General features: G+C 37.2%; 1 protein-coding gene across 6 annotated transcripts in view; it reads left to right on the plus strand.

Moving 5' to 3' along the window:
- Positions 1-12,518, plus strand: part of ERC2 (ELKS/RAB6-interacting/CAST family member 2) — a 1,001,125-nt gene that overhangs the window by 320,336 nt on the left and 668,271 nt on the right. For all 6 annotated transcript variants that reach the window (XM_044934212.2, XM_025272988.3, XM_025272991.3 and 3 more), the window contains one exon: positions 2,977-3,132. In XM_044934212.2, the coding sequence (XP_044790147.1) occupies positions 2,977-3,132 (156 nt within the window). The remainder of the gene's footprint in view (positions 1-2,976; positions 3,133-12,518) is intronic.

The following is a 12,518-nucleotide window of genomic DNA, read 5'->3' on the forward strand; positions in this document are numbered from 1 at the left end:
GCTGCCATCTATGGGGTCGCACAGAGTTGGACACGACTGAAGCAACTTAGCAGCAGCAGCAGCAACAAGAAATAAAGTTTAAAATATGGGACTACAAAGTATATTTCAGTACACATATATTTATATACATATGTGTATACTTATGTATAAATACATATGTATACATATAAATATGTCAATTTAGACTTGAATCTGAAATCAAAGGAGATTTTATATTAAAAAGCAGGAATGTTGTCTATTTCTTTCACACTTAACTTACAGGTAAGTTCTTGTAAAAATTATACTTAGATATTTGTAAATGCTGAAAAATTTGTATCTCAGTAAAGAGCAGAAATCTACATTAATGTTTTAATAGATTAATGATAATGTTTTAATAGATATCTTTATGTTTTAAAGAAATAATATAGTCTTATGGCTTCATGGGAGGTAAATAAAATAGTTAATAGTGGGTATATTTGGGTGATGAGATTGAGGTGGATATCATAATTATCTCTGTGACTTTTCAAGTTTTCTGTAATGAGCATGGCTTAATTTTATAGTCAGAAAAAATGTTGATTTAAAATGACTCTCATTTATTCATCGGAGAAGGCAATGGCACCCAACTCCAGTATTCTTGCCTGGAAAATCCCATGGACAGAGGACCCTGGAAGGCTACAGTCCATGGGGTCGCTGAGGGTCAGACACGACTGAGTGACTTCACTTTCACGCTTTGGAGAAGGAAATGGCAACCCACTCCAGTGTTCTTGCCTGGAGAATCCTAGGGATGGGGGAGCCTGGTGGGCTGCCATCTATGGGGTCGCACAGAGTCGGACACGACTGAAGTGACTTAGCAGCAGCAGCAGCAGGGGCATTTATTTATAAAAGCTCTTAAGAACTTGTAAAAGTTCTTTTTCCATAGCCTTTTCATTATTGCTGCTCTTTTTATCTATGGAGTTAGCATAGCTTAGAATTCGAATGAATCACTAAGAAGGACTCCCTACATTTATCAGCTTGGCCTGCTATAAGAAAATACCACAGGCTGGGTGGCTTAAAAAAACAGAAATTTATTTTCTTGCAGTTCTGGAGGCTGGAAGTCTAAGATCAGGGTGCCAGCATGGTTGGATTCCTGTGAGAATCCTGGCTTTCAGAGAGTCACCCTCTTGCTCTGTTCTCACATGACAGAGAGAGAAAACAAGCTCTGTAGTATCTCTTCTTATGAGGGCGTTAATCCCATCATGAGGGTTCCATACTCATGACTCCATCTAATCCTGATTACCTCCCAAAGGCCTCCTCTCCAAATATAATCACATTAGGGATTAGAGCTTCAGCATATAAATTTTGAAGGCACCTAGACATTTAGTCTCTAACATTCTCCTCACTCAAATTGGCAATATACAAGATTACCAGATATGCATCTAACATTGAAAAAGACTTGCAGGCTATAAATAAAAAATGATAGTTATCACTGGATGATAGAAATATAGGGAATTTTCTCCATTTTTTGTGAATTTCCAGTATATTACTTTTATAACTGAAAAGATACAATAAATACTATTTTAAAAGGAAAATGAAATACTACAGAATGGAATGTAATATTCCATAATAATGTTGCAAATTTCAAAATCATTTTCTTTTATCTTCTTGCTTTTTGTGTGTGTGTGTGTGTCTTCAGCACATAGAGCACCCAGGTATGGGAACACAGTGGAGCTCAGTGCTGCTGCTGCTGGTTCTCATTTTTCCTTTTTAACAGTGATGGCAATGTTCATGATAATGAAACATGCCAGTGGGCATGTAATATAGGAAAGTGAAATAGAAAGTAGCCACAAAATCAGGACACACATAATTGTTAAAGTTTTTTCTGAGTTGTTATAAATAGAATAGCCCATTCATTGTCTTTACTTTTAGAACTCTTTAGTTTCTTAGATTCTAAAAAAAATGATTTAGTTAAAAAAAAAATGAGTTAGTGGCTCATTTTTCATTAACTTCCAATTGCAAATGTAATATAACCTCCTTGAATCTACACAATAAAATGGCAGGGAGATGTGACAGTGAGAAAACTTGACATCAAACTTCCAGAGTGTTTCATTCCAAGCACTGATTTGAGTTTAATACCTGAGGTTGAAGAACTGTTTTTCCCTCTATAATGCATCTCCTCTCTCCTCTCCTCTCCTTCTAATGCATCATTTCTTATTACGCTCTACCTTGTGTGTGGAATCCGTCATTTCCTTCTTTAAAGAAAATTATCTATGATTTGTCTTCAATTAACCCCGCATTTGAGTGTAATATTTCTAGTTTTTTTTTTTAACTCTGTAAATCAATAGGTAAGAAATGCCCTTCAAGATAGTGATTTTTTTTTTGTCACACAGGAAGCTGTCCGCTTGCCAAGTAAATCATGATGTGATATATTATTTCCAGTTGCTATAAATTTTCAATATTTAGTGTGTCAGTCATACTAAGTCATGATTCAGTTATTTAATTTCACTTATGTCTATATTTTAGATGAGAATCCTTTCCCCCATTAGTAGATTTTAATTTCCTTCTCTTTCACAGTCAAATTCCAAGCATGCCTTATAAAACTAGCCACAAAATACACACATGAACAAACCGTTTTTGTGTGTACAAGTAGACTCGAAAATATTCACTAGTAAACTGTCTCTGAAATTGTAAATTTGTCTTCTTAAATGTCATTTTTGTTTTTAACACTTTAGATCACTTTTTATCACTATTTCTTTATTAATTTGATTGCTAGATATGCAACAAACATATCTAGGTAACTCTCTGTCTTGCTGACATAAGCTGTTTATTGGGAGCTTAAAAAATAATCTCACAAGTGATCTTCAGAGGTGAAAAAAGTAAATTGTTCTGAATTCAGGGCTGTGTGTACACCATAGTTAATCTATTATTATTGAATAAATTGCTTTCTGTAATTGTTTTGGTAATATTGAAAAAGCAATTTTCTTTCCCTCTCTCTCTCTCTTTTTTTTTTTTTACCAACAGGACACAAAAATCGCTTCATTGGAGCGAAACATAAGGGATCTTGAGGATGAGATCCAGATGTTAAAAGCCAATGGTGTGTTGAACACTGAGGACCGTGAAGAAGAGATAAAACAAATAGAGGTTTACAAAAGTCACTCCAAGTTCATGAAAACCAAGGTATGTATAGTCCAAAGTTATAAACTTTTATATTCTTAATGTGACTGGAAAGTTATGGTTTATATACATACTTTCCCCAAATACTCACATAATCTGCTTTATGTGATATATGAAATATATGGACAATAAAGAAGAATGAGGAAATTTTTTAGTTCAAAAGCATAGATTCCAGAAAAATCAGGTAAAACTTTAGGTAGAATTTCTACTTACTAAGGGGTTCAGGATTTTCTAATGAATTCTTTCAGTGTCCCTCTGTCTTGGGAATTAACATTTATTTTTAATAGTCTTTGCTCTCCAAATTTCCTGAGATTTCGTAAGTTTGCTATTTTTAAAAGTTTCTATCTTTGCCAAATTTCTGGCCCATCCCTGGAAGGTGATGAAAGGTGTTAATCTTGGAAGCCAATTTAACTGATTTGAGTGGTATGAAGATATTTTGGTTTTAATATAGTATTTGACAGAACTGATTTTGAGTCCCAGTACTATAATTTGCTGAAAATATTCAATCTCTGTGAGCCTCAGTTTCTTCATCCATGAAATACTGATAAGAAAAAGAAAAATACCTTCATCATCGGGTCGCTTTGACAATTCCAGGAGATTATGCATTTAAAATACTTACTCCCTTGACTGATCTCTAGAAAGCATTCAGTCATGTGAGACATTGTTGTTGAGTGTTATTATTGTTACCTATTGCTGTGGAATATTTATGAAATATTATTAGAGTAATCGTTTCCATTACTTTTTTATCAGTATTGCTAGTTTTAAAGAATTTGGCTTGTATTTTTCAAAATGAAACTTTGAGTTGCAAATGGATACATCACCTGAAAATCTGTTCTTTTTATATATGCAGAATTATTTAATTTATGAGCAGCCCAATTGGCCTTTAGAGACTTCAAAATACTTTTATTTATTCCTCTATTTAAGCCATTTTATTTTTGAAAACAATAACCACACCAATTAAAATTATTTTTTTCCTACCACTTCCTCTTAGGTACCCCTGTTCTTATTCTAGGTTTTGCTGTTTGTTGCCTTATAAAATGCAGCAGAGTTGAGTGATGCACACTTCTGTGAGAAGGCAGTGGGAAGTGGAGAGAATAACTGCTTAAGTAATGGTTATGATTTTTATCAGTTGTAAAATACATGGATAGTCTTTGCAGAGAATTTGCAAAATTACAGGAGAGAAATAATATGTAGTGTTTACTTTACTCTGTATGTATGTGTACATGTGTTTCTCTAGGAAAAACAAAAACCATGCTATACTTCTGTCAACTTCCATCTGTAAGTTAATGTTGAGATTTTGACTAAAAATTTTCATCAAGGAGTAGAGATATGAGAAGGAGAATGTCCAGTGTATTTGAATGTAACCCCTTGCTTTTAGTGATGGCCACAAAATGCAGAGCAGGTTTCCTTGCTAAGTCCTCCCTTCTGGTTTCTTTTTTGCAGTCCTTTCCTCTTAGAGAGTTGAGCTGACATGCCACAAACACAGTAGTAGGGTGGCCTGCAGACAATGGCCAGATCACTCCAGGAATGAAGACCAGATGTACAGATCTGAGTGAATCCATGAAGATTGGGGGAAATGATTGTTTTGGCTCAAACTGTTCCTCCCCACCCTATCCTGTCATATATCAGTGGAAGATAGTTCAAGCCACTTGTACAACTGAAAATGCCTTGAAATTTGTAAACTCTGTCCCTCAATATAGATTGTGTCCCGGTGAATAAAACATGTATATGGTCTTCAGGAAGCAAGTGATGGCCTTTATTATCTCACAGTCTTCTGAGGCACCATCAATCCTTGAGCTGGTTTTAACTTTTAATGGTTAGTTACTTTCAAGGGTTCCCAGAGTGGTCAAGTCGGAAGGATGTTCAAGGAGAGAAAAGGAGTTAGGTGAAAAGAGTGCAGGCTGAAGACTGAAGCAGACTCTGGCAGATTTCTAACCTGCCCTTGATAGCTGCATGACCTTCAGGAGTGACTTAAGTCACTCAGCCACACTTTCCTCATCTATGAAGTGGGGGCAGCACTGCAAAACTTAGAGAGTGACTCAAAATGTTAAACAAAACTCTGCAGTTAAAGCACCCGAGTCAAAAAAGTAGGCAATGACTATATCCAATATTATTGAAGAAATATAATCAAATATATTAATAATTTTATTAAGTGCAAAGAGGAACTAAGGAGCCTCTTGATGAGGGTGAAAGAGGAGAGTGAAAAAGCTGGCTTAAAGCTTAACATTCATAACACTAAGATTATGGCATCTGGTCCCATCACTTCATGGCAAATAGATGGGGAAACAGTGAAAGCAGTGACAGATTTTTTTTCTTCTCAGGCTCCAAAATCACTGCAGCTGGTGAAATTAAAAGATGCTTGCTTCTTGATAGGAAAGCTATGACAAACCTAGACAGCATATTAAAAAGCAGAAACATCACCTTGCTGACAAAAGTCCTTGTAGTCAAAGCTATGGTCTTTCCAGTAGTCATGTACAGATGTGAGAGTTGGACCATAAAGAAGGCTGAGCACTGAAGAATTGATGCTTTCAAACTGTGGTGCTGCAGAAGACTGTTGATAGTCCCTTGGACAGCAAGGAGATCAAACCAGTCAATCCTAAAGGATTGGGCTTCCCTGGTGGCTCAGCTGGTAAAACATCTACATGGAATGCAGGAGACCTGGGAGACTTGGGTTCAACCCCTGGGTTGAGAAGATCCTCTGGAGAAGGGATCGGATACCCACTCCAGTATTCTGGCCCGGAGGATTCCATGGACAGTATAGTCCATGGAGTCGCAAAGAGTCGGACATGACTGAGTGACTTTCACTTTCCTAAAGGAAATCAACCCCAAATACTCATCAGAAGGACTGATGCTGAAGCTCCAGTACTTTGGCCATCTGATGCGAAGAACTGACTGATCAGAAAAGACCTGATTCTGGGAAAGATTGAAGGCAGAAGGAGAAGGGGATGATAGAGGATGAAATGGTTGGATGGCAATACCAACTCGATGGACATGTGCTTGAGCAAGCTCCGGGAGTTGGTGATGGACAGGGAAACCTGGCGCGCTGCTGTCTATGGGGTCACAAATAGTTGGGACTCGACTGAGTAACTGAACTGAAAATTGAATTGCTAGTGTACTTCATGGTCCATTGTAGCCTATTTGGATAACTTTTCTACAAAGTTTGTATGAATGTGTTGCTTGTGAACATCACAGATATCTGAGGAGTTAATTTGTGCAATAGTTGTTTACACACATTGACAAGGAAACTGTTTAGTGTCACCACTGGAGTTTCTTGAATTCTTTTGTTTATATGCAGGATTATGTGGATAAAGCTTTCAATGGTGGATTTTGAGCTCTGTGGTCCCCAAAGGGGCACTAAAAGTTGTGCATGTTCAAAATATTTCCCATTTCCCAATCCTTACCACTTAGTTGGGAAAGTAAGAAATGTACTCAAAACACCACCCTGAAGACTTGGTGGGAGGAGAGTTCATTTCTGGCTGGAATAATGCAAGTTGTGCAAGGTTAAAGTTAGTGTTTTGTTTTCTGTTTTGGTCAAAATAATCAGATTGGTAAAACTACAGTGATAGGTCTGGGGAAGATTGCCAACTCAAATCTGTGTCTGAGCATACCTAGAAGGATATGTGAAAACACCATTCTATCCCCAGTTCTATACAGTTAAGGAAGTAGGAAGAACTCAAGTCTATATGAAATTACAGACTTTTTCAAAAAATAAATATTAGATTTAAATTGCAAAAATCTAGAGATTCTGAAATGTACTTGGGAAATGGAAATGTAATTGTTAAACTCATTTGGTTTACTGAAGTGGTGGTAGAAACGGAAATCATAAGGTGACTTTGGATCCCATCTAGCAGAAAATGGTAAGTTTAATGCAGGGACAGTTGACTTCAGAAACTGTTGTTTTAATAGTTCACAAAAACTCAGAGTCATGGTAGAGGAACACTTCAGAAATTCTTATGAAATGCTGCACAAGGAGGGGACTAGAACTCTTTGAAACTAAATCTGAAAATTGCAGCTGTATATTGTTACTTCTGCCTGTGGCTTGTAATGAACATATAGAAAGCTTAAGAGTGCCCTTTCTTTTACCAGGTTTTCTGGAGAGGCATCTTCAGGGTTTACGAAGGTGCCAGGCTTGGCAGTGCCCACTGATCTGTTACTTTAACAGAGGTCTAAATGTGTTCTGTCTTAATTACTTGGAAGCTTACTTTTTTTAATTAAAAAAAAGATTTTAAAAGTTTTAAAGTCAACCTAATCATTAAAAAATACCTCCTAGAGTATCTATGTTCTCATTTGCTTATATTTTTGAAATTTTAGCTGAAAAGTACTTGCATGACCCATTGGTGATACAATTAACTCAGCATTTGATTTCTTGTCATTAGCAGGGCTTAATCTCAATCAATCTCAATTTTTGTATGTAACTATTTGCTCCAAATAGATAATCGCAATCATCACTTAGTCGCTAAGTCGTGTCTGACTCTTGCAACCCTATGGACTGTGGCCCGCCAGGCTCCTCTGTACATGGGATTCTCCAGGCAAGAATACTGGGATGGGTTGCCATTTCCTTCCCCAGAAATATACAATAAAGGCAGCTAATAGTGATATATACAGACTCATTTTCAGAGATAGAAGTGTGTTGAAATAATTTTAAATGTTTCAATGAAAAATTGACATTGTTGTTCAGTCACTAAGTTGTGTCTGACTCTTTGGGACCTCATGGACTACATCACGCCAGGCTCCCCTGTCCTTCAGTATCTCCTGGAGTTTGCTCAAATTCATGTCCATCGAGTCAGTGATGCTATCTAACCATCTCATCCTCTGCCATCCCCTTCTCCTTTTACCTTCAATCTTTCCCAGCATCAGGGTTTTTTCCAATGTGTCAGCTCTTTGCTTCAGGTGGCCAAAGTATTGGAGCTTCCACATTAGCTGAGAATTTGATAAAGAAACAATGTTGTACACAAAGTGAGTTCTGCTTGGATTAATTATTAAAATGAGTAAAGACAGTAGGTTGGAGGGAAAGGAAGTATTTTAAGCAGTCCCATGAAATAGCATGCGCTTCCATTTTGTTGCTGAGCAGATGACTAGGACTGGTAGGGCCTCTTGCAAGCTTTGTGATTAGATGAAGTAGCAGGGAAGACCTAAATTGCTTTTATAAATATGATATCATAAATAGCCATGACATAACATTTTTGAAATAGTAGAAGGTGAATTTTAAAAATGTAAAGGCAGAGTTTAGAATCGCAACTTGTGCAAAGCCTGGGATACCAGACATAGTCAGGATGAAAAGACGTGCATCTTTGAAGCCCTTTGGCACATGCATGTTGTCCCTGAGAACTGAGACTCGGAGACCTCCCAAGCTGTGCAACTCTCCCCGTTGGAAAGTCCAATTTCTACCCATACTCACAAGGTTTAGAGGAATCAAACTGTGAGGGCAGAATGTAAAAGGCTATGAAAAGCATGGGTTACCTTCAGCAGCACTGTTAAGGCTTTAAGAATGGGATGTACCATATAAATAATTGTTTTCCTACTAGGGAAAGAATGATGGCATCCCCTGTTGTATACAAGGCTTTGTTCCTAGACTCACACATTTTCATCTACTGACCCCAGGACTTCTCTGTCAGCCACTCCCTCTGCAGAGTTTGCCAAAGATGCTACTCTGCTGTCTTAGATCTCCTCCATTATTCTCAATTTGTAACACATTTTCTTATTAACCTCTGATGGATTACAAACCTCATAACCCAAACTGCATGATAGTAAGCACATCACTTTCTAGATGTGAGGGCCATATCTGCAGTGAAAAAGAAGCTGTTTTCCTTGGCGAGGTAGGTTTTATTGGTGTTAGTTGTGTCACAGATGTAAGTGGTAGAAGAACTTTCAGGCGAGATGAAGTGTGCGTGATGTCCACATGGACTTCATATAAAGCATGTGATGTAATTCCGATTGGTTTTTCTTCTTCCCATCATGGAGACAGACCTTCCCCAGCCTCAGTTCTTATGTATGTTTGATTGCATCACTTTTCATTTTTATTGAGTTTATGGCTATAAAAGAAGCCAAAGGCATATTTTTATGGAAGAATATGATTTTTTTACCCCACAACTATATTCCCCTTAGAAAAACTTTTTTTCCTGTTATTGTCTGCATAAAATATTTAAAATTTATCTCACGGCAGTGATAGTCTGCAAGTTATTTAAAGCAACTGCCTATTAATATTTATAGACTGAGATAGTTTTATCATTATCAATCTATTTTTATTGAATGAAGTAGCTATATGTAGAACCTGCCATGTCTTCCTTCCTATTAAATACCATTCCATTGATGTTAATTTCTTTCACATTCCTCTCTCAATACCCCACTCCCATATGAGATTTCTACTCCGATATTTGTAGACGTTAGCACTAATCAGCTTTTTTTTCTTTACTATAAATATCATCATTGTTTTGGCATGTAGAGTTGAAAGTTTTTTGAGTTTTATTTTCAAATGAATCAGTTTCATATGTTGAATCAACTATATACTGTAATGTCAACTATTCCTTGAGTAGTTGCTGATCACAAAAGATTTAATTCATTTCATAATTTTCTCTTTTTCCTCATTTTATTTATATTCTGTCCTTGTGTGTGAGAAAAAGAGAGGGCTATAGGGAGAGGACTTACTTTGTTGTAGCTAAAAATCATAGACTCGTGATTTCTTAAATTACAAAGAAATAATGTATTTCATGGATTGCACAGACTTGAGTAGTGCTGCCACCCAGACACACATACTCGAAGCTCATTGATAATCTCCCACAGTTCTTTTTAGTGAACTTTTCAGCATACTCAGAATTCTTCTCAAGACTGCCTTCCGGGCAGCCATTACCAAACCTGTAGGTGTGGCAAGTATAATGAAACCTGTATGTCCCCCTATCTAGTCTGGGTTCACCCTGCAAGTGGGGTTCTATATCAACTTTTATAGTTAATTGCAGAACCCTGAAAATTTCTGAAGATGGAGGTCTCACTTCTTTTTAAGCATCTCACTCTGTTTATGCTCAGTAGTTATCAGTAGCTTGGTTCTTATTTAGCTAGTTTCAATTACTGGGACAAAAATGATGGATCAAATATAGTTTAAAAACATACAATTTAAAATGTACTTATGAACTTTGAAGTTAGAAAGAATCTGAAGGGCCAAGATTAAGCCAAAGCAGGGGACTAGAGTGAAAACTACAGCCCTGGTTCTATCTTCTTCTTTATTTTTTTAACTATTTTGTCCACTCCAGGTCTTAGTAGCAGCGTATGGGATCTTTATTGTGACATGCTGGATCTTTAGTTGTGGCATCCAGGATCTAGTTCACTGGCCAGAGATCGAACCCAGGCCCTCTGCATCGAGAGTGTGGAGTCTCAACCACTGGACCACCAGGGAGATTCCTGGTTTTGTCTTCTTGTTGGCTTTGCTAGACAGATGAACTTGAGCTTTAGTTTTCACAGTCACAGTGACACTGAAGGAAAGTGACAGAAGCTTGAGCCTGCTCAAAATGAGGAGCCAAGCAGGAATCCCACTACCACGTAAAGCTGGGATCCCAGACAGCTAGACTCTTAATGCAGGAATAAAGTAAAAATAAACTGCCCACTCTATTCTCCTCCCACCTAGACTAAGGGGCTCCAGGGAAAATCATTTATTTACCTATTTTAAGTCTTTGAGCCAAGATAAAGGTGAAAAAAACTAGCAGTGAGAATCTGTCACCACAGCTGGCTCTTAGGCAGATGTGCAGTGTGAGGTGATCCAAGAACTTTCAGTATAGAATGTAGTTTAAGGAGCCCGTGGTTGGTAGTGCCCAGGTATTGGCTGAGATAAATGTTCTGAAGGACCACATGTTCAACTAAGACCCCTCAGTATTTTTCTCCAGAGAAAGTTCCAAAACATGTGAGTAAAAATTTAAAAAAATTTACAAAACCTTTAAGAAAGCAAGCCACTGTAAGCAAAAGCCAGTAGAAAGAATGAACAGCAGAACTAGAAGGGAAGACTTCAGAAATTGAAATTTTAAAACAAACACTATGAAATAAGTATGTTTAGTATGTTAAATCAGAGAAGGCAATGGCACCCCACTCCAGTATTCTTGCTTGGAAAATCCCATGGGTGGAGGAGCCTGGTGGGCTGGAGTCCATGGGGTCACGAAGAATCGGACACGACTGAGCGACTTCACTTTCACTTTTCACTTTCGTGCATTGGAGAAGGAAATGGCAACCCACTCCAGTGTTCTTGCCTGGAGAATCCCAGGGACGAGGGAGCCTGGTGGGCTGCCGTCTATGGGATCACACAGAGTCGGACATGACTGAAGCGACTTAGCAGCAGCAGTATGTTAAATAAAAGAAGGAGTTGAAAATATGGCTAAAGGGCAAGAGGCTATAAAAATACCAAGGAAATTTAGAAAGAAGCAAATAAAATGACTTAGAAATGGAAAAATATAAAAATGGAAATTTTAAAGTTTGAGAAATATATTTAATTGCAGAGTGGTCATAGCAGAAGAGAAACTTAATAGACTAGAAAATAGGGCAGAAGAAATTAAATGAAAGATAAAAAGATAGAAAACATTAAAGATGCATAGAAGATAGAATAAGAAGATCTAGCACAAATCTAATCCAAATTCTTGAAGAAAGAGAGATGGAATAGGGACAGTTATTATTCAGAAGCCATATTTGAAGAGATAAAAGAGATAAAAGCTGAGAATTTTCACAGGTATCAGTCTACAAATTCAGAAGTCTTAAAATACCCAAAATAGGATAAATAAAATGAAATCTCTCTATTTGCATCAAAATAAAGACATAAAATCTTAGAGGCAAAGAAAAAGTCTTAACAGAACATTTGTCCAAAGGAGATATATGAATGTCTAATAAGTATGGAAAAAGATATTTGATAACATCTTAGTCATTAGAGAAAGCAAAACCATAAGGAGATAACCACTATATATTCACTGGAATGATGACGAATGAAAAGACAGATGATAACAAGTCCTGGTGAGGTTTTAAAGAAATTAGAACCCTTATATGTTTCTCTTGCTAAGTCACTTCAGTCGTGTCTGACTCTGTGCGACCCCATAGACAGCAGCCCACCAGGCTCCCCCATCCCTGGGATTCTCCAGGCAAGAACACTGGAGTAGGTTGCCATTTCCTTCTCCAATAAAATTGTATAGTCAGTTTGGAAAGCAGGTAGAAATTCTTCAGAAAGCTAAACATAGTTACCATGTGACCTAGCAGTTTCACACCTGTGTTTATATCCAAGAGAAATGAAAGCATATGTCTCTACACACTGGTACATGAATGATCAAGCAGCATTATTAATAGTCAAAATGTGGAAACAACTTAGGTGTCCATTATCTGGTGAATGGATAGAAACAATCATGTATATTCATACAGTGAAATATTAC

The sequence above is a fragment of the Bubalus bubalis genome, chromosome 21 (assembly GCF_019923935.1).
Source record: "Bubalus bubalis isolate 160015118507 breed Murrah chromosome 21, NDDB_SH_1, whole genome shotgun sequence".
Taxonomy (NCBI): Eukaryota; Metazoa; Chordata; class Mammalia; order Artiodactyla; family Bovidae; genus Bubalus; species Bubalus bubalis.